Here is a 24,061-nt window from a genome sequence, read left to right on the forward strand (position 1 = left end):
AGTTATGTGTATTACATGTGTTTTTAATTAGAAACCTAATGGTTGTGAAAACTGGCAAGTCTTCATCTCAGACATAAAGAGAAAAGAAAATGAGTGGAGGAGAGAGAGAAGGGAAGCCAAAAGTCAGGGAAAAGGTGGAAGAAGAGGAGACAAGAGAGTACTGGAGAGAAGGGAAAAAGAGGAAAAGGGAAAGGAGGAGGAGAAAACAGGAGAGGAAGAAAGCCTTCTGGCATTAGATTTGACAGTAAATCTTAAATAGGACACCAAAAGTGACTCATGCAACAAAGAGGCAAACAAACAAGTGCCAGGCTTTCGGGGCTCACACCTGGAATCCTAACTACTCAGGAGAGTCAGATCTGAGGATCATGGTTCAAAGCCAGCCTGGGCAGGAAAACCTGTGAAATCTTATCTCCAATGAAGCACCAGAAAGCCAGAAGTGGTGCAGTGGCCCAAATGGTAGAGTGCTAGGCTTGAACTGATGGGCTGAGGCACAAGCTCAGACCCAGACTTCAAGCCACATGACTGACAATAAATAAATTAATGAATAAGGGCTGGGAAGGTGGCTCAGTGGTAGAGTGCTTGCCTCGAATGCATCAGGCCCTGGGTTCCATTACTCAGTACCACATAAGCAGAAAAAGTCAGAAGTGGGTGCTGTGGCTTAAGTGGTAGAGTGTTAGCCTTGAGCTGAATAGCTGAGGGATAGCACCCAGGCCCAGAGTTCAGGCCCCAGAACTGACCAACAAAACAAAACAAAACAAAACAAAGCCAAGAAAATGAATAAGTAAAAATTAAAAAATAAATACAAAACCAAAAAAGAAAAAAACAAACAAGATTAAGTGCACATAATCATAATCTTGTATAATGAAAAGAACTATCAAGGAAGAAGCAAAAGCATGGTAGGAGAAAATATTTACATATGTCTTTAAATAGATTTCTAACAAATCTGAATAAGAAAATATAAAGAAAATCCTACAAGTAACCCCCACACAACAAAATCTAATTTTAAAATAGGAAAAAGATTGAAGAGACTTTTCTAAAAAGGACATACACAAATAGCTGATTAAAATATAAAAGTAGAATCAATGGTCATGAGAATAATTCAAATCAATATTACAATAAAATAACTATTTTACACATGTTAGTATGGCCATAGTTTTAAAAAAAATACCAAAAATCCTTCCAAACTCCAACAAAACCTAGGAAAGTTGTGACAACAATGTGAACCTTGGTGCATTTCTCTCAAGTATGTAAAAGTATCAAAGATGGCACAAAGAGTCCTAAAAAGAACTTAATATAGAATTACATAGAAATATGGTCCAGCTACACTTGTACATACCTTAGAGAAAAACAGAGATTTCTATAAATACCATCAAAAATACAGCCTAAGTTTCAAGAAAGACAAATACCACAAAGCAGTCCAAGAGTATTTACAGAGACAATTGAAGTACTTGTAACACACTCAGTCCTGTACGACAATCAAAGTTATGTTTGAACACACTATTTCAGCAAATCCAGTAAAACTTCATTAGGATAGTCTAATGTGTGTATGAGAATGTGATGTCTGACCAGTTTCTAGCCAACCTTTGCCTTCCATGAGAAGTTACCTCCTAGGTGTCATTGAATCACATAACAAGTGGGACCACTTTGTCCTCACAATAAAAAATGAGAAACAAACTAAAGCAAATCTGCTCTTAACTTAGAAGGCAAGTTTTGATAATCTGCTAAATCTCCAAGCCATCTTTAGCTTTTTTAGAAACATGTTCCTGAAGCTGAATCTTTTTTTTTTAATGTTCTTCAATCTTGGAAACACTTAGATTCATAAAATGGAATGTCAAACAGTGAGAAATAAAAGAATCTCATCAGAGATCCTGCCATTCTTTCTTGCTGTTGACAATGAATAAAGATTCTGGAACCATGGCTTGGAGAGAAGCCAAATGAGAGTCAGAAAGAACCTGTGTGATTTTACCCTAGAAGTTCCTGCTCAGAACATGATGATAGGTGGGCTGGAAAAGCATAAAGCCTTCTTATGGGAGAAGAAACATTCCGGAATCAAGTAGAACATTAAAGTATCCAGTAATGACAAATCCACAGAAGACTAAAGCCTTATGTGTTACTAAACAATATTAACAGAAAATACACACCAAAATGTAGATCCATAAAATTTAAAAGAAACAACTTATATAGGGATGTGCTTTTGCTTATACTTGTTGGTTGATGACACAGGAAATTCTATTATCCAGCGTTCTGTCTTTTTTTCCCATTTACCCACAATGGTAATTGTTAATATAAAATACATGAACTTTACAGTGACATTTACAAAAAGTGAAAAGATTTATTCTGTTTACTTCAGTGAGGTTGTTTTTGATAGGAAACACAATATGAATCTTTTAAAAGAAGTGTTTGCACATTAGTACTGGCGTTTTCTACATCATAAGAATATTTTCTTTCTTTGAAAAATTAAAGTGGAGCTGGGAAGGTGGCTCAGTGGTAGATGCTTGTCTTGCATGCCAGAGGCTCTGGGTTGCATTCCTCAGCACCACATAAGCAAAAAGAAAAAGCCGGAAATGACACTATGGCTCAAGTGGTTAGAGGGCTAGACTTGAGCTGAAGAACTGAGGGACAGCATCCAGGCCCAGAGTTCAGGCCCCACGACTAGACCCCCCCCAAAAAAAGAGAAAACTTAAAACGTATTTATTGTAGCCTAAATGTTCACATTCACAATACTTAAGATGAGGAGTGTTACACATTTCAAAGTGGGATATTTTTGTGTGTTTGGGGATTTGGACTGTCCTCATCCACATTAGTGACTGAACAATCTGCCTCAAAATTGTCAAGTTTTCTATTTCATCTTATTTTATTAGAATATAATCTGAATTTAAAAGAGGACATTGTAACTGGGCTCTCATGTCTAATGGCTGTAATCTTAGCTTCTCAGAAGACTGAGATCTGAGGAAAGTTAATATTATCCACACCTTTGCTCCTCAGCTCCACCAAGACAAGCTCCTCCCAGACCTAGAGTTCCCTCCATACTGCTGACCACTCTCTCCCTCTACCCACACCTACCTGAGCATGCACCTACCTAACTTCCTGCCCCCTGCTCCTGTGGCTACCTGAAGACAGACACATGCATGTGCTCCCTCTCCTGGGAAATATGGTCCTTCTAGTAAACCTTATAATAATCTTTCTCCTGTGCCTGCTTGTGGTCCCCTGGGATGCACATGATGGATCCCTACAAGGATCACAAAATGAAGCCATTGGTAAAAGAATGTCTGAGACTTATCTCCAATAAAATAGCCAAAGTAGCTGGAAGGGGAGGTGTGGCTTAAGTGGTACAACATTATCATTGAACCAAATAATTTCATGGTCATTTTCCAGACCTTGAGTTCAAGTATCAGGACAAGCACACATATATCAAGGTCATTGTATTGTATTCAAATTATATTTTAACAATTAAATTGGAATACATAGATAGGAAGTCTCTCTCTCTCTCCTTTTTTGTTGGTTGTGGGTCCTGAACTCTGAACCTGGGAACTGTTCCTAAGCTCCTAAACTCAAAGCTAGCACTCTACTACTTATGCCACAGTGCACTGCCAGCTTTTCCTGCTTCTGTGGTTCTGAGGAATCATACTCAGGGTCTCATTCATGCAAAGCAAGCACTCTACCACTGAACCACCTGCCCAGCCAGTCTCTCTCATTTTAAGTGATGTAAAATAGACTAATTATATTAATGGAGAAATTGTAATTTGTCAAGAAAGGACACAATAATTGGAGTATATCTGTGCCACATGCATTTTGAAAGTTTCAAACACCATAGGAAGTGCAGAGGGTGAAAAGAAGATCACTATGTTTATATAAGACATATTCAAGGAATGTTTACCATTCATTGGCTTCAAAGCACAAAAACCAAGTTGATAAAGCCACATGGGTGAGTGCCAGAATCTCTAGGTGCAGTCTCTAGACTCTCCTTGTCGAGAGAACCAGAGGATTCTCAGCCAGTTTCTTGCACCTGCAGGAACAAGTGCTAATGGCAGCACAATTCCATTAGGCCAAAAAATATCCTCAACCTCAGACTGGGGAAAGATGGTAAGGGCAGACTTTGGCTGGCGACTCAGATTGCTTCAAGTTACAGCTTCCAAGTTCCTCTGAAGAAGAGACACTGGGCTTCTTACTCTTGGCTCTGACTAGAATGCAAAGCTGTACTTCAGAGCACTTCCAGCAGCAAGGCAAAAGGAAAGAAACTTGAATTTACAAACTAAAAACATCAACAGTGGCCAAGCAGGTTCAAGCGCCTTACCCCGGCAGCCCTCCATTCTTTCGAAGGATCTGTGCCTCAATAGAAACTACAATTCCCATAACACAATGCATTCAACTAGAGGAAGTGGGCTTGTTACAGGGTTTGGACTGGCACCAGACACTTGGTCCTAAGTGTGCATGGATGCATGGGGACCTTTCTCTCCCAGCTGCGGGAACTAAGGTGAGTTTCTTCTTGAAAAATCAGTTTACTTCCTGAAACATTGTGAGATCAACCAAAACAAAGAAATGTATTAGGATCATTAGATAATTTGGCTTTTTAATTCGTAGTTTTATTAATGTAATTGAGGTTATGAGATTCCATGGTTATTGATTTTGTTTTTGTTCAAAAGTATGTTCCTCTGAATATAAATTAGGTCACTGTTTTGCCTTCAAAATTTGAATATCTCCCCTCTCACTTTAAAAAGGTATTTGTAGCTGGGTGCCAGTAGCTCATGCCTGTAATCCTATGTACTAAGGATGCTGAGATCTGAGGATGCTGCTCCAAAGCCAACTCAGGCAAGAACATTCATGAGCTTTCTCTCCAATTAACCACTAAAAATACGGAAGTGGCCTTGTGGTTCAGGTGGTGTAGAGCTCACCTTCAGCAGAACAGCTCACGGATGCAGCTCAGGCCCAGAGTTCAAGCCACAATATCAGGTATTTCCATACACTGAGCTGATTGATTCTGGAATTATTTTCCCCTTCCCTAATACATATATGTATATATAATATATATTATATATTATATATACATATATATGAATAAAATAGCAGAATTTTAAGGTAGACATACTTTATAATCTTAGAATTGAATACATTGGTCAAACTCTTCCCATTATTTTCCCAGAAACTCCCAAATTCCCTCTATGAAAATTTGAGGAGTTTTTGGTTATTGGCATATGAAATTTGCCTTTTCTTTAATAATTTTTTCCCTCCTTTTGTTGTTGGTCCTGTGGCTTGAACTCAGAGCATGGGCACTGTCTGTGAGCATTTGCTGTGCTGTACTTGCCTTTCTTTTATTAATTGCTTCAGGAAACTAGTGAAAAGTTTCCTCCCAGGGGTTTCTTAGAAAATGGTACTCCTCCTCCAAGACTCTTTCAAAAATGGTTGTCTAGGTAGATCAGGATGAATGTGGGTGGAGATAGAGTTCAGGGTAGGTCTATGTTCATGTGAAGCTTGATAACTTGATCCAAACCAGTCTGTTTTTACTTTTCTGTTTTGCATATCCTGTTGTTTTGATTTTCTACCTGTTATCTGATCCTAGAAGTTTCTGCGTGCTAGGGGTCCTCAGACTTGTCTTCCCAACTGTATCCATTACACTGTGGAATAAACATTTTGCCTCCCTCCCTCATGTCAGACATCCTAAGCTTTTCTCTTAAGGATTTGTTGTGATTGTTGATGATCCTTTCCACACATCATGATTGGGAAGGATTGTGTAGGAAATATTCATCCCTGATATTCAGTCCTCCATTGCATGGGTCCTTCCATGCCTCTTTTAGAGGACTTGAGCTATTCCTCATTGAAATGGAGATCATGAGGCACATTTGGATATATAGACGTCAACTTTGGAGCAACTATAAAATATGAAGGAAAAATAATACTTTCTTTCTGTAAAAGTTAAAAGTTCCTGAGAGGCAAAGAGATAAGGATCAGGTATAAATGGGTGCTTCCTAGACTAGCTGTGTCACATAGTTTTCATTGTTCAAGCGTACATTTTTCAAACATTCATTTCTAAGTATTATGTTCATTGTACTAGTAGAAATAGAATTCACTTCCTACATTATTTTTGAATTGTTCAATGCTCACAGAGTAAGTCTCATTATTTGTTATACAGATATTATATCCTCTTCCTTCCTTCATCTCAATGATTGACTTCCAGATGCTGAGGTAGAAGGTACAAGTATGGTACGGTATTCAGGGATAAATTATGGTTCTGATGTCCTCTGGAGGAAAAGGTGAATGAATGGAAAACATGGAGCTCATGCATAACACTTCTAGAATTCCTATGGCAGGAGATGTGGTGCACCCCTCATGGGTTCCACTATGCCCGGAGATTCCTGTGGTTGCATTGATGCACCACCATGGAGGGCATGTGGATTATAGAGAGCCTGTGGATTTCACATCTTGTCTACTGTTGTACTGGTGGAAGTCTCCCAGTATGCACTGCATAACTGGGCTCAAGGAGTGACGTGATCAGTGGTACCTTGCTGGCCCCCATGTTTGTCAGCCTGTTTTGACAAGCTCACCCTGACATCTGCAAATGGCTGCTGCTGAGGCCTTTGGACTAATGCCTCTCTCTATCCCATACCTCTGTATCAGAGACATGTCCTGTTTCATGGTTTTGTATCAGTTACTGTGCAATGTTGTGTTATGTATCCATACATGCTGAGCTAGGTATGGTTTTCAAGGGAGGGGTAATTATTTTTTTTTTTTTTTGTCGGTCCTGGGTCTTGAACGCTGGGCCTGGGGCTGTCCCTCAGCTCTTCAGCTCAAGGCAAGCTCTCTACCACTTGAGCTACAGCGCCACTTCCGGTTTTCTGGTGATTTATTGGAAATAGGAGTCTCACGGTCTTTCCTGCCCGGGCTGGCTTTGAACCGCGATCCTCAGATCTCAGCCTCCTGAGTAGCTAGGATTACAGGCGTGAGCCACCAGCGCCCGGCTGGGTGGGGTAGTTTTTGATGCCTCTATCAGGAACAATTGTGTTCTCACTAACTGCATAAATACTCTGAGATTACTATGCAATCACCTTAACTTATGTTGCTTGTTCAGTTGATATAACCATTATGGTATAATCAGTTTGGGTCTCTGTTTTCTATTGAGGTTTATAGGCTCTTAGCCATTGCTGAAGATTTTTTGGAATATTGGTTGCCAGCATTTTTGCTACCCTAAATGTTCTTGCTAGTGCTACTGCTTCTGCTGTGAACCTTATCCAAACCATATATACAACACAATATGTTAATAGTTTGGCTTGATATGTTTCTGATGCCCTGGGATGCAGGTGGGCTTGGATAAGATTGTGATACGTTTTATGATTTGGAAACAGCAATGATGTATATTGATAATCAAGTAGATGTGCTAAAGACACGGTTAAAAATGATGTGACATGCTAATGGTTAGTACGTCTGTGTTATCCCTCAATATGATATGGGCCAATATCCAGTGACATATTTGAGGAATCCGGACCTTTGATAATTTTTGGGGGGGAGGATCTGGTCATAGGGCATGAACTCTGGGCCTGGGTGCTGCAAGGCTAGCGGGCTACCACTTGAGCGACAGTGCCATTCTTGCTTTTTTCTTTTTGCTTATGTGGTGCTGAGGAATCAAACTCAGGACCTCATGCATGCAAGGCAAGGGTTCTACCACTGAGCCACACTGAGCCACCTTCCCAGCCCTCCTTTGATAAATTAAGGTTAGACATTAGGCAGCTACAGAGTCAGAAATCTGATATTCGTCACTCCACCCTATAGGTAGCACACCCTGCAGACTTAGCTGCATCAGTTCTCCATTATCTGCAGGGATACAACCTGGGAAATAGCACTCCTTTTTCCATTTCTTAGGCATTTTCCTGTTTCTTGTTTTCGTATTCCTTTTTCTTCCATTCTTATTGAGATGTATGATCTGCTGCATTTTCTAGGCTCAAGCTGATTTTCTACTCACTAGTGTTGGTTATTTTTCTCTTTCTCTCTCTTTGTATCTATCTTTCTATCATTTTTTCTTACTTTTCTCATTTTCTCTTTCCTGCATATGTCTCTCAGTTTTTTCTTTTCTTCAAATGATCTATCTGGGAGCTAGTTTTTCTTAGTGATCAGTTTTACTTTGCTGACATGGCTCTTAGGTTTGACATTTTTCTTACCCATTATATAGGAAAATTGTTGCCTAGAGAGTTCTACAGGATTCCAGAAACAAAATTAGAAAATCACAAAAACATAAACAGATAGACTTAGGGAAAACCAGGGTTCGGAAGGCTCTCTGGCACTTGGTCCCTTGCTGCCAGCAATCAAACATAGTTCCTTGAGTGCACACAGGGAAGATTACCATTGATAACCTGAAAAAATGAAGTATCTATATTAATAGTACAATCAGAGCCACAACAGGTTGTGAGGAAAACATGTTTCCTTATTCTCCTGAGACAAAAGAGTGGTGCCCAGAGAAAATGCAGACATGAAGTTCACCTTACCTAGCCTTGAAGGTGAACAGCAGCTCAGTTTCAGATGCTATCTTTCTATCTTTCCAACAGTAAGGAAAAGGCCTGCCCTCCAGTCTCTTAACCCTCTCCAGAATTCTCTTTTAACCCTTCTGCGGCCAGCTCTCAGTGTTCTCATTGCGGTCAGGCTCGAATTCCAACCTCTCAAACCTTTTCCCCCTTGGCTCAACCTCAGAGTTCCCCACAGAAAAGTATTTCCTTCGCCCAGCTTATAAACTACAAGAAAATCAGTTTTCTCCTGATTCTGTTATCTTTGGACTAACTTCATTTGTTGTGGTATTCTGTTTTGTCTTTCCTTCCCACTACTTTTGAATATTTTAATTCACTGCCAGTATAGGATAGGAACTGGTTTTGATTTAAAAAAATGCAGTGACAAGGTGTTCTTTATTAGAAATATCACTTGTTGCAAAATCTCACGGATGATTTCTCAGGAATTGATTTGGATCTCTGAGGAATTTTGCTATTAACTAACACAAGTAGAAATATATCCTTAGGGATCTACTGGAGAAATGACTCAGAAATATGTGACACATTGGAGCATTTGTGCATATTCATCATTTTTGTCATATTGAGTATTCCTTGAGCTTCTATACATTTTCCTCCACCTTCCATGAAGCCTATTAATATGAAAATATTGTAAAGAATATTTTATTCCCCTCCCACATATATTTTGTATTGTAGAATGTAGGCAAAGTTTACAAAACCTCATGGTAGCAGTTCTTTTTTACATAGGATGTAAATATCAGGGTATCTGTGACCACTTTTCAATATTTAGTATTTAAACCAAACATGGTTAACCTAGGATATTTTTATGTGTGAACTCAATTAAATCTTATATGGGAAAAATAAATCATTAGCTACTTTCTGGAGTATTGTTAGTATTTTTTAATATTTATGTGGACACTGCTTCTCATAGGTTTAGTAATGTTCTATGTTCTGTAATCCATGTCATATCCTGAATGTGTTCTGGTTGCTGATGAGAGTACCTGTTAATAGAAAGTCTAAATAGGATTTATGGTGAAGCAGTATATGCAAATGCAGAAAAAATATTTGTTTAATTCATTGTTACCCTTATATGTACTAAAATTTTATCAAAAAATGATAATATAATTTTTCAGACACCTCCTTAGACTTATTGTTGTCATGCCAGATTATTGTCTCCTTAGAGTTTTTACCTTGTCTCTATTGCTAGCAGCAGAAATGTGTTTGCATGCATTAGGGAAACTGTAATTTTTTATTGGTCTTGGGGCTTGAATTCTGGGCCTGGTTGTTATCCCTCAGCTCTTCAGGGCAAAGTGAGTGCTCTACCACTTGAGTCACAGTGCTACTTTCAGTTTTCTGGTGGTTTATTGGAGATAAGTGTCTCATGGACTTTCCTGCCTGGGCTGGCCTTGAACCTAGATCCTCAGACCTCAGCCTCCTGAATAACTAGGAGGATAAGCCACCAGTGCCCTGCCAATCTGTGTGTTTTAATGACTAGGTTTATATATTGTCCAATATTTCTAATTTGCTATTTAATTCTCCCAGTGAATAGATAACACAGCAAGCTGCAAACATTTTATGTAAGACAAAAGCATACCTGCAGCATAATGAAATTCCAGATTGGAATTCTCATGCCCTAGGTCTAATTTCTTGATGGAAATGTGCCATTACAGAAGCTGATCTCATTTGAGGATGTGGCTGTGTACTTCACATGGAAGGAGTGGCAGGATCTGGATCCTGGTCAGCGAACCCTTCACAGAGATGTGATGCTGGAGACCTATAGCAACCTCATGTCCTTGGGTGAGCAAAGGTCACTTTTATTTGGAAGATCAAGTGCTTTTATTTTAGTAGACATTTGACTGTTTATGTTATCTATGTATAAGATTCCAGTCCATTCCCAGGTAAAAAACTGCTAGTATAAAAGCCAGCGAAATTCAGGTCGAGGTGCTTGGTGTTGTTTGCCTTTCGCACTACTGCATGAACCACAACTCCATTTTGGCTTTTTTTGGGGGGTATATTCTGGGTTTCCATGCTCAGGTTGGTTTCAAGCCTGCCACTTCTGATCTCACCTCGTCAATGAAGGATTAAAGTTATAAGCCTTTGAACCATATCATTTTCTAAAACAAACAAACAAACAAACAAACAAAAAAACTAAAAAAGATTCCAGTCCATGGGAAGTGTCATTTCTTTGTAAGGGAAACTTCAACTTCATTATATGTAACTCAAGAGCTAATTTTATTCTCAATCTTTAACATTTCTAATCAATAGTTGTACAAAAGTTCTAAAGTATGATCCAATAATAGGAAACTGACTTCCCAGACTTGGGGTAATTATTATAGGTGGATCTACAGTCTAGATAGAATATACATTACTACTGACAGTATGATCTGGAAATCAGTAGGTGAACGTGTGTATTTGTAAGCCAAACTTGACACAGAGTTTAGTGCATCAAGACTGGAATTCTAGATACTCTGGAGGCTGAAATCTGAAGATTTTGGTTTGAAGCCAGCAACTGTGGAAAAGTGACCATGAAACTCTTATCCAATTAACCATTCAAAAACTAGAATCATAGGCAAGACTCAAACTAGTAGAATGCTAGCTTTGAGCAAAAGAGCTGAGTTCAAGCCACACAATGGACACAATAAACTCAAAGCTGGGGGAAACTCCACCATGGAGTTATTAAGAATAAAGAAACCATGGGCTGGGAAGATGGCTCAGGGGTAGAGTGATTGCCTTGCATGCTTGAGGCTCTGTGTTCGATATCTCAGCACCACATAAGCAGGGAAATAAAGCTAGAATTGGTGTTGTGGCTCAAGTGATAGAGTGCTAGCCTTGTGCTTAAGAGCTGAGAGACAGCTCCCAGGCCCAGAGTTCAGGCCCCACAACTCGACGGACCCCACAAAAACAATTGAGAAACCAGATTTAGGAGCAACCTTGTGAACAGGATGTCTGTGACCTTACATTAATGATGACCCAGCAAGAGCAATTGTTCTCCACTATTTCTTATTCACAGGGCACTGTGTTCCTAAACCTGAGTTGATTGTGAAGCTGGAGCAAGGTGCAGAACCATGGATAAGAGAAGGCTCAGACAAGAATTTTACAGGTGAGTTAAAGCATCTTGAATGGTGATGATGGATCCAGAGCCCAGTGGGTCTGTTTATATTCAGCGGTACAGAGCAGTAGTATTCCTAGTGCCCCTGAGTCATGTGTGGCAGAGAACTAGGTGATCCTTTGTCTCAAGGAATTGTCAATCCAGAATTCATGTGGAGACACACTGAATTTGGTGTGCCAGTGTAGGTAGTGTTAGCAATTCTGTTTTTCTGTAGAGAAGTCATTCATAAAGAGAAAAAGAGAATAAGAAATATAGAAAGGAGACCTCATTTTCTTTTAAACTAGTATTATGCAGGTAGGAGGAAAATAGGAGTATGCTAGGGCTGCTATCCTCTGATGGGGACAATTTCTTATCAGTGGTGCTGGGCATAGAGGGAGATTCAGAATGGAAGCATTAAGAGTATGGAGATGAATAATTTCAGGAAATATTTCCTGGGACAACATATAATAATCTGAAATACAGAAAAACATTATTTTGCATTGTAAAATGTCAGTACTACTTTCTTAATTACTACATTGCAGAGAAAAGTATATATTCTGCATAAATCAATGCTTTGATATTTGAAAATCTAGTAACAGAATGTGAGGAAATATCGTTATCGTAAGTAATTTGTGTGTCTCATTTATGTTTTTGTCTATTTTTCTATTATTCATTTTAGATGTCCCAGTAATGGAGGATGTGATTAGCACCTGTCAGGAAAGTCACAATAAATATCGCTCTGAAGTGGCAGTCATGAATAGTAACCCAGGGGAGGAAAAAGTGAGACTTATAAAAAGTTTTCATTTGAGCTCCACACAGAAGTCAGAACTGATTAAGAATAATGGGAACTCCTTAGGGATGAGGATAGAAAAGGTCACTGGATGTCAGAACATGGGTGTTTTCAGTGAACCTGGTAAGATGTGTGCTGCCTATAGTCCTCATGTGTCTTCTGTAGTTGAAGAATATAAACAATGTGAAAAGTCTTTCACTGAGAAGACACACCCTGTTGTCCCTCAGAGAACACACACAAGAGAGAAACCTTATGAATGTAACGTGTGTCGAAAGTCCTTTACCAAGAAATCAAAGCTTACTGTCCACCAGAGAACACACACAAAAGAGAAACCTTTTCAATGCAACATTTGTGGAAAATCTTTCATCTGCAAGGCATATCTTACTAAACATCAGAGAACACACACTGGAAAGAAAATTTATGAATGTAACTTATGTGGAAAGTCCTTCTCCCGGAAGTCAACTCTCACTGTCCATCAGATAACACACACAGGAAAGAAACCTTATGAATGTAACATGTGTGAAAAGTGTTTCACCCAGAAATCAAAGCTTACTGTCCACCAGAGAACACACACAAAAGAGAAACGTTTTGAATGTAAGATTTGCGGAAAGTTTTTCACCCACAAGGGATATCTTACTACCCACCAGAGAACACACACAGGAGAGAAAATTTATAAATGTAACTTGTGTGGAAAGTCCTTTACCTGGAAGTCAAGCCTCACTGTCCATCAGATAACACACACAGGAAAGAAACCTTTTGAATGTAACGTGTGTGGAAAGTCTTTCACCTGCAAGGCATATCTTACTGGACACCAGAGAACACACACTGGAAAGAAACCTTTTGAATGTAACGTGTGTGGAAAGTCTTTCACCTGCAAGGCATATCTTACTGGACACCAGAGAACACACACTGGAAAGAAAATTTATGAATGTAACTTATGTGGAAAGTCCTTCTCCTGGAAGTCAAATCTCACTGTCCATCAGAGAACACACACAGGAAAGAAACGTTTTGAATGTAACGTGTGTGGAAAGTATTTCAACGAGAAATCAAAGCTTATTGTTCACCTGAGCACACACTCAAAAGAGAAACCTTTTGAATGTAACATTTGTGGAATGTCTTTCTCTTGCAAGGGATATCTTACTAGCCACCAGATAACACACAAAGGAGAGAAACCTTATGAATGTAACATGTGTGGAAAGTTTTTCGCCAGGATGGCATACCTTACTGTCCACCGGAGAACACACACAAAAGAGAAGCTTTTTGAATGTAACATTTGTGGAAAGTCTTTCACCTGCAAGGCATATCTTACTAGCCACCAGAGAACACACACAGGAGAGAGACCTCATGAATGTAACCTGTGTGGAAAGTGTTTCATCCAGAAATCAAAGCTTACTCGCCACCAGAGAACACACACACAGGAGAGAAACCTTATGAATGTAACACGTATGGAAAGTCTTTCACCAAGAAGTCATACCTTACTTGCCACCAGACAACACACACAAGAGAGAAACCTTATTAATGTAACATGTGTGGAAAGGCTTTCACCTGGAAGTAAAACTTCACTGTCCATCAGAAAACACACATGAAAGAAACCTTATGAATGTCATGTGTGGAAAGATTTTCAGCTAGAAGCTACACCTTACTGTCCACCAGAGAGCACACACAGGAGAGAAATTTTATGAATGTAACCTATGTGGAAATTCTTTCACCCAGAACATACACCTTTCTGTCCATCAGAAAAAAACCCACCAGAGAGAAATATTATGTATGTAGTAGGCATGGAAATTCTTTCATCTGGAAGGCAAACCATAACATCCATCACAGAACACAAGGAGAGAAACCTTATGAATGCAATGGAAAAACCTGGAGTTCACAGTTTAACACACAGAAGTTGATTCACACAAATGAAATAACTTAGGATTGTTCCAAATGGGGAAAGTCTTTGATCTGTAAGAAAATTGAAATTGCAATACAGAACTAATACAGGATAGAGACCTTATGATATAGCAGATGTGGAGTCCTCCAACTACAAGACACAGCTCAGAGTGCATCACAGAACACCCAAAACACACAGAAACACAGACACATACTCTCACACACAAAGAGGAGAGAAAAAATATGTAGGAAAAAATGGAAAGGTTTTCAAGAAAAATTCCTAACTCAGTTTGCATCAGAGGACAGACACAGATGAGAAAATACAAATATATCAAATGTGGAAAGTCCTATACTAAGTATTCATAGATCCAAGTTCATATCACACACAGCAGAGAAATCTTAAAAATATTACAAATGTGGAAGGTCTTTGACCTGAAAGGAATATCTCAGTGTTCATGAGAGAACTGACTCACATAGGAGAAAAGGAAGTAGTGCATAGAACATATGTGAAATGACTTTCAATCAGAACTGAGTCCTCATCATATGTGAGATCATACACAGGAGAGAAATTATGAGTATAGAAAACATTTTGCCAGAAGTCTAATCTGTACCGGTATCAGAGACCTGGACACATGACAGAATTTCTGTAAATATAAACATGAGAGGAAGTCTTTCAACCAGTAGCCAACCTTCAGCAAGTATTAAAATATTCACCCAGGAAAGAAACCCAATGTAGGAAAATCTTTCTCAGAAAACCTCTGTAAATTATACAGAGAAATTCTTCATGGCAGAGGTAAGTTATGGGTGATGGGAAACCATTCTTCATTCTTCAGCTCTCTTTGAACCAACATTTGTCATTATGTTGAGTGTGGATGGTGTCCTTCAATATTATCCAAAGCATGTAGAAACAACCTATCTTGACAAGGAATTAAGAAATTGAAATAATTCATTTGTGTCTTTTATACTAAGGAATGGTGTGTCAAGGTAATTTGATAAACTCTACTTAGAAATATGAGCTCTAGCCCTTTGGGACTGGATTCAGATCATCTCCAACATGCTTATGGGAACAATAGACAAGTAAATACTGTTATGATTGGAGGCAAGAACATGAGAACAACCATATTTCTACTGCTCCCTTAAGTCTTCCTCTGTATGTGTGATCCATGCATTATAGTACAAATGACTTACTTATTCCAGTTCAGTTTTTGAATGAAAGATCTAAAGGAAGACATTAGTCCTTGTTGCAGTACATACATAGTAGTAAAGTCTTTCTCAGAGATGTAACAATGCTCAAAAGGAATTGTATTCATGACCTAACTCATAATGGTATAACCAATCTGTACAGTATGTTTAAAATAAAATATATATTTAAAAATATGATAGATTAATAAAGACTAGAATCTGCATTGTGCCTTGGGGGAGAACCCAAAAGTGTCTTCAGTGCTTGCTCTTTTCTTTAATTAATCATTGGTGATGAGCAACTTGTGATTGATTCACTCTTAGACTATTTAGTTGTTCTGCTGAGCAAGCTATTACAAAACACCAGTGTGGATGATGTGTCGCACCTGTGTTATCTCATAGAGGGCCAAAGTGGATAGGATATTAGGGGAAATAATTGAGCACACAAAGATATTGATCAACTTCTCACAAAAATTGAAGTTAACAAAAAAATAAAACCATCTGCCACTTGAGTTACAGCATCACTTCTAGGCCCTGAGAGGAAGGAAGGAAAGAAGGAAGGATAGAAAGAAGGAAAGAAAGAAGGAAGGAAGGAAGGCAGGAAGGAGTGATGTGAGAGAGGGAAAGAGGAAGGGAAGGAATGAGGAAGAAGGAAGAAATAAACTATTCAAAAGAAGAATGTTTAATTTTTGGTGAATGTGAGAATTATTGTTTCAGAGATGGGGCTCAAGAAAAATGGCTTTTACAAAAGGTAATTCTTGAACTGTTTACAAAATTATAAGGAAGCTGTAACATTTTATAAATTGACTTAATATTTCAATCATATTAAGTAAGGAGGTCAGGTTTGGCTGGTGCCCTATTGGACACATGGTGGATGGTGGGGTCTGGCATCTTGTCTTCATGCAGGGGCAAGGAATACCTCCTTCATCACTTGCCACCCAACTGATAGGTGTGGCTGGTTCCCTGGAAGCAGGGGTGAGAATTTGGTTGATATGTTACTCAATCTCTTAGTCCAGTGACTGGGAATTTCCTGTAGACCTCCCTCCTGCTTAGGCCCTATTTAGGCTGGACCAGCAGTGGCACTAGCTGCTATGGTACATGTCTCTGTGATCATGTCCTGTGTCCTGTCTCCTGGCTTGTCTCTGGTCATCATAATGTGCCAATTCAGCACTCTTTTTGTGCTGATTGGTTTCTTGGTGTTGTTTTACTTCTTTTTTTTTCCTTTCTGTCCTGTTTCCAAGCTGTCTATTTGTGGACTACAAGTCATTTTTACAACAGGCTGCATGCAGACTGCTAGCTGTGTAATAAACACTGCAGTATTCCATCTTCCATAATGTGGCTTCCAACAAGTGTACTGTCTTCTTTTACAGAAACACAAAGGCTGACCTAAATTTAGAATTTCTAGAGCCAAGATAGATGCCACTGTTTTTCCTCCCATAATTAGCATAGTATTAGGTGTACATTTTTCTTGCTCCTTTGAGAAACATGTTACCCTAACCTCTCTTTTCTGTTTCCTCAATGAATTGTGAAGATCTTTTAAATATATTTTTGTTCAGGTTTCTTGATCAGAAACATCCTTGTATGAAGTCCCTGTTACAGAGTTGTCAGTACTTTGAGAAGATCACTACCTGGAACATCCACAGCTAACCATCTTTTCTTCACTTGTCCATGGGGTCTGAGCAAACCCAAGCCAAATCTTTATATGTGCATTCTAACTTAAATGTTTGTTACCAAAAGTTTGATGTGGAGACTTCATCAGGTGTGTTGGAAATTGGCTGGGCTCATAGTGTAAGCCAGAATTCAAAATGGAAGGTACAGGAAAGAAAAGATTGGCGAGGAGCCAGCCGAGGAGAGGAGCACAGTGCCAAAGTCTTCATGCAATATGCAAGCCCCTTGGGAGAGGAGTGAGGAGCCAGAACAGGGCCTGTGCTACCCATCAGTACACCACCAGCACCCCGTGGCACCTCCAGCATGGGACATGGTGTGCCCAGGTTTCAGGAGGGCTGACTGTTGACACAGGGACCTGTTAGTCAAGTTAAGCCAGTGGCCTAATGTAATTGTCTTGTCTTATGTAGATGATACAATTGCTGTGGACAAGAAGAATTGGTAGTAAAACTATTGTCTGATGAACGAGTTAAAATTCTTCAGGATATGTGTGTGTGTGTGTGTGTGTGTGTGTGTGTGTGTGTGTGTGTGTGTGTCCTAAGAAGAAAACAAATTGAAAAGTAGTTCAGAGAGAACTCAAATGACAGGAGTGTGAGATTTAAGTCCTCAGCAAGATAGATCCATTACAATCACAACCAATAAATGAAAAGGAAAGGTTTCCTTCACTTATTTTTACCTACCTTGACAAAGCCCATTGTGTTCAAAATAATAAGAACAGAAATGTATGTGTTGCTGCTTACTGTTGTACAACAGTAGTTTACAAGGGACAGCAGGGGCATAGAGTCTCTTCTGTGTGTGGCCCCTGCACTCACTGGAAAGGAGGACAGTAGTATTGAAAGGGAATGAAAGTTACTTTTAAGTTTGTCTTTTAAATTGCAGGGGAAGCATTGCCTAAATGAGCAGACTTTTTGTTTTGCTGGTCCTTAGGCTTGACCTCAGAGGCCAGGTGCTGTCCCTGAGCTGCTTTTGCTAAAGTGTACCATTCTACCACTTGAGCCACAGCACCACTGCCAGGTTTTTCTGTGCATGTGGAACTGAGGAATAGAACCCAGCTCCTCATTCATGCAATGCAAGCCCTGTACCATTTTGCTACCTTGCCTGTCCTATAAGCTGACTATTTATGTTAAAAGAAGAAAGAATAGGTTGGTATGTAGTATCCTCTTTCCATGTGCAAGTCCCAAGGTTCAATCCCCCAAAGTGAAAGGAAGAAAGTAGAAAATGGAATGATATGAAGTATACAGATACAAGAACAAGGAAAAATAGAAGAACAAAGGCAATGAGCCAGTGTTTAGGTTTTTGTTTGTTCCTAATTGTTTCTTTTTTCTTTTAATTGTTAGCTGTGGGGTTTAAACTCAGGGAGAGCCTGGCATATTCCCTAGGCTTTTCACTAAAGGCTGGCATGCTACCACTTCCAGCCAGAATGTCACTTCTAGTTTTCTGGTATTTAATTGGTGAGAAGTCACAATGAATTTTCTGCTGATGTGGTGCTGAGGAGTGGAACCCAGTGCCTCATGTATACAAGGCAAGCACTGTACCACTGAGCCACACTCCCAGCCCTGCCTCCCTTCTTAAAACAGTGTGGATGGGGCTGGCAATGTGGCTTAGTGATAAAGTGCTTGCCTAGCATGCATGGAACACTAAGTTTGATATTTCAATACCTAACAAACAACAAAAACTACCAAACACCCCTAGAAGCACTGGTGTTGTAGCTCAAGTGGTAGAGTGGTAGGCTTCAGCATAATGAAATTCAGGAACAGTTCCCACACCATGAGTTCAAGCCCCAGGAATGTCAAACAACAACAACAAATGAGCAAATGAAAACAAAAAACCCAATGTCAGCAAGTTTCATTGATAAACACCACACACACACACACACACACATTTTTTTTAAACCATATTCACCTCCTTTACTGTGTGTGTTCACCCACCGGGCTCCAAATGCTACCTACATTCATGGGAGAACTTATTTTATGTTTCTGTTGTTTTTCATTTAAAAAAAAATTATTGTGGGGGTTGGGAAGGTGGCTCAGTGGTAGAGCACTTGCCTTGCATGCCTAAGGCCCTGGGTTCAATTCCTCTGCACCACATAAGCAAAAAGAAAATAAAAAGTGGGAAATGGCGCTGTGGCTCAAGTGGTAGAATGGTAGCCTTGATCTTAAGACCTGTGGGACAGTGCCCAGGCCCAGAGCTCAAGCCCTACGACCAGCCCCCCCAAAAAAAAAATTATTGTAAAGGTGATATATACACATATACATCTGTACATACATACATATGTATGTCTATATATACATATATATGTACATATATATATGTGTATATATACACATATATACATATGTGTATATATACATCTATGTATATATACATATATACATCTATGTACATATACATATGTGTGTATATATATATATATATACACATAGATGCATATATGTATGTCAAAGTTACATAAGCCAGGTATTGAATTCATTACTTGATTGATTACTCGATTGATTTAATTGATTTCATTACTTATTGAACAATATGCATTTTTGCACAATTCCAACCACTTTTGAAATGTAGCATTTATTTCCATATAACCCAGTATAATATACCAATATTAGGTATTGATCTCATTGTCTGAGTGCTGTCCCTGACCATTTTATCTTAAAGATCTATCACTGGAGCCATCTATCAATTTCTAACCCTGGATTTTTAGGTGATTAATTGTAGATAAGAGTCTCATTGACTTTTCTGAAAGGGCTGGATGAAATCTCAATCCTCAGGTCTCAGGTTTACTACCATGAGACACTTGTGTCCAGCACCTTTAAATATTATTATATGCACTATGTTATTTGTGGTATGTTTTTTCTTTTCATTATTCATGCAGCTTGATCTCTGGACCTGGGCTCTGTCCCTCAGCTCTTCAGCTCAAGGCTACTGCTCTACTACTAAACCCACAGCACCACTTTCAGATTCTTCTGTTTATGTGGTGCTGAGCAACCTAACCCCGGGCTTCATGCATGCAAGGCAAGCACTCTCCACTGAGCCACCTTTCTAGCCCCTACAGTAGCATTTTTAAAGGAATATATTAGGCCTTACATATTTGTTTGTTGCACAGATTCAACAAACCATAAAACCCAAAGACTTGACAAAGTATGGCACCTATAGTAAATATGGCACCTATAGTAAACATGCAATCTTTGAAAAAAATGGTATTATCCTATGAACAATGCATTGTAACAACTATTTAGTAGGATTTAAATTGTAATAGCTATCAGAGGTGATTTGCAGAGTATAGAAGATTCTCTGGAGATTATATGAGAGGTGATTTGCATGGTATAGAACGATGTGTGCAGGTTATATGAAAGCAAACTAATAAATACATGTCAGATGAGACAAACATGATAAATAGCAAAGTAATCACTAAAATGAAACCATGTTAATATTATATTATAAAAATAGTAAATATATCAGGTACTGTCTGATTTGAACAGAAGAAAACATACTCAAAAAACTCAATAAGCCAAACAGACATACATTAATTATCAAGAAATAAAATTAAATCAATATAAACATACCATAAGCAACAATCATTATTGAAAAATACAAGTAGTCATAATAGGAAAGGAACCTCAGCACAAATTGTTTTACCACAGATACGGAGCATTGATAATAACAAGCAAATTATAAATCTGTATAACAAAAGTTCTATTCTGAAAAGTAAAGTCTACAAAGACATGATTAAAAGGACAAAGAATGATAATTTCCTTAATCTATCATTATGATTGGAGAAGTAATTTTCCTCTTAATGACTGTATAACTAGACAAATGGTCACTAGAAACACAGACAGGGATAGTATTATCTTTACTAAATGCTGTTTATAAAGCACTATGCAGTTATATTTACCAAGACAGACACACTGACAATAGATCTAAAGACAAATTGTCTAGAAATCAGTATGACAAATAAATCTATGATATAAATACAAAAAAATCCAACGATATATTTCTAATAATCCAACAGTAAAATAAACAGAAGGAAACAAGAATGAATATGTAAAAATGTATGTATGCTATCATTGTGATTTATTAAAGAGAGCTACTTTCTTACTTCACTTGTGAAATAAAAACAATTGCTTTCGATTATGTATGGTGTATTCACATGTATATCTTCTGGTGGGTGTGGCAAAGTCATAGAATGTAAGGGAAATAGGGTGATGAAAGTAAAATATACAACTCAAGAGTAGAGATAAGAAGGAGAGATTGGGAGAGAATGAAGGCATGGAAGACACTGTATGAAACGAAGGGTATTTTTTACCTCACTCATGACATATCTTTCTATACATCACCTCCATAATAAGATTAAATTACATTAATTATAAAACAATACCTCCAGCATAAACGATCTGCTTAGTGAAGAAAATCTACCACAGGTAGAAAAGGTACAGTTGTTAGAAAAACAATACAACACTTAATTTGAAAGATAAACTATTTCAGTTTAGGTTGCAAAATAACTCTACATAAACCAGAAACAATAAACTATTTCATTGTAGTAGCCAATAAAGTATTAATGTTAAATGTTGAAGTAAGAAAAATCAAGGCAAGTACTTCTTGCTCAGACTGTCATTTTAGCCTAGCTACTAAGGAGGAAACTGAGGTCTGCAAGCCAGCCTGGATAGACAACTCAAACTAAGCAGCTAATGAACAGGTTAGAGGTATAGCTCAAGTGATAATGCCAACAGTGAGTGAGGAAGTTGACTGACTATGAGACCTGCAGTTCAAGCTCCAATAGTAGCTCAAGAAAACCATGAGGTATGTTTATTACTGTGTTTCTAAGTTAGAAACCTAACTGTAGTGATACTAGCAAGTCTTCATCTCAGATATAAAGGGAAAAGAAGATGAGTGGAGGAGGGAGAGAAGGGAAGCAAAAGGTCAGGAAAAAGAAGGAAGAAGAGAGGACAAGAGAGTAGTGGAGTGGAGGGGAAAAGAGGAAAAGGGGAAAGAAGAGAAGAAAGATGGGGAGGAAAGTTTCATGGTATCAGATTTGACAGTAACTGGTCTGGGAAGATTGCTCAGTGGTAGAGTGCGTGCTTATCATGCATAAAGCCCTGGGTTTAATTCCTCAGTACCACATAAGTAAAATGTTGGAAATGTTCCTTTGGTTCAATCTGTAATGTACTCACCATGAGCTGAAGAGCTGAGTGACAGCACCCAGGCCTACAGTTCAGGACTCACTGCTGAGAAAAAAGAAAAGAAAAGAAAAAATAAATAAAGCAAGATTTGACAGTAATCCCATAAATAAAACTCCAAAACTACCTCTTGGAAAAAACAAAGAAACAAACAAACAATGTGAGTCTCTGGTGGATCACACCTGTAATATTAGGTACTCAAGAGGGTGACATCTGAAGATCGGGTCTCAAAGTCAGCCTGAGCAGGTATGGCTGTGAAATTCTTACTTCCAGTAAGTCACCAGAAAACCAGAAGTGGTGCTCTGGCCAAAGTGGTAGAGTGCTAGTCTTGAATTTAAGAGCTGAGGGACAGTGTTCAGGCCCAGAGTTCAAGCCCCATGACCTACAATATATAAATAAATAAATAATAAATAAATACAAATGAAAACCTTGTATATTGAAAAACACTACCAACAAAGGGAAAAAAGCATGTATGTGAGAAATATTTGCATATATCTCTAAATGGATTGCTAACCAATATGAATTAGGAAATATAAAGAAAATCCTTCAAGTAACCCAGACAACAAAATCTAATTTTAAAGTTGGAAAAAGATTGAAGAGATTTTTCTAAAAACGACATACACATGTAGTACATTAAAATATAAAAGTAGTTTAATATCAGTAGTCATGAGAAAAATTCAAATCAAAATTCCAATAAAATAACACTTGATACATGCTAGTATGGACATAGTTTTAAATAAAAACAACCAAAATATTCCCAAAGTCTCAAAAAATCTAGGAAAGATGTGAAAAGGATGTGAACCTTGGTGCATTTCTGTCATGTATATAAAAATATCAAAGATGAAGCCAGGTACCCGTGGTTCACACCTGTAATCATATCTACTCAGAAGGCTGAGATTTGAGGATCACAGTTCAAAGCCAGCATGGGCAGGAAAATCCGTGAAACTCTTATCTCCAATAAAACCACCAGAAAACCAGAAGTGGTGCTGTGGCTCCAGAGGTAGAGCGCTAGCCTTGAGCTAAAGAGCTGAGGGAGTACGGCTCAGGGCCGGAGTTCAAGCCCCTTGATCGACCTAACAAACAAACAAACAAATAATCTATGAAAGATGGTACGAAGAGTCCTAAAAAGAACTAAACATAGAATTATATAGGAATATGGTCCAGCATTTCTATGCTTGTGTGCAACAGCAGATAAAGCAGGGAGTACAACAAATGCTTGGAGAATCACTTCTCAAAATCTACTCACAATAAGCAAAACATTGAAGCATGTAAAACAATAAATGTGTTCAAAGGAGAAAACTTTACTACATTTTATGGCAGGGATGAACTTTAAGTAAAATAAGCTAAATAAAACACACCAATCATAAAGGAGCAGCCATGGTATAATTTCCCTTACTGAGCTTCCAAGGATCAACAAACTTGTGGAGCCCAAATGTAGGATGATTCCAGAGACTGGGATAGAGAGGAACAGGGGCTGCCTATTCAATGATCAAATAGCTTCACAGATGGAAGATGAAAAGTGTTGTAGATGGATGGATGGAATGGCTTCACAACAGTGTGGCCCAGTGTTTTATTAATGAACTCTACACATAAGAATGGCTAATGTAGCCACACACAGTCTGAAACACAAGTATTCTCCCTGGACTTGGGAAACTCAAGAAAGATTATTTGCCAGCCTAGGCTACATAAAAAGATGAAGAGCTTGCTTGGAGGTGGGTGGGGGAGTGTAGTCCAGGAGATGGGAGGGCCAGGATGGTAGGGGAAAAACAAAGGAGAAGGCAACAATGCTTAATAAGCAATGTACTCATTA

The 24,061-nt window shown here is 38.6% G+C and overlaps 1 protein-coding gene across 1 annotated transcript in view; it reads left to right on the top strand.

Annotated features, from left to right (window-relative positions):
* Nucleotides 1-24,061, top strand: part of LOC138811665 (zinc finger protein 420-like) — a 99,605-nt gene that overhangs the window by 57,712 nt on the left and 17,832 nt on the right. The window contains 4 exon segments of the mRNA XM_069999367.1: nt 10,154-10,280; nt 12,251-12,351; nt 12,736-13,767; nt 13,770-13,898. Coding sequence (XP_069855468.1) covers nt 10,154-10,280; nt 12,251-12,351; nt 12,736-13,767; nt 13,770-13,898 — 1,389 coding nt within the window.

Source organism: Dipodomys merriami, unplaced genomic scaffold (assembly GCF_024711535.1).
Source record: "Dipodomys merriami isolate MVZ:Mamm:240054 unplaced genomic scaffold, mDipMer1.0.p SCAF_547, whole genome shotgun sequence".
Classification (NCBI taxonomy): domain Eukaryota; kingdom Metazoa; phylum Chordata; class Mammalia; order Rodentia; family Heteromyidae; genus Dipodomys; species Dipodomys merriami.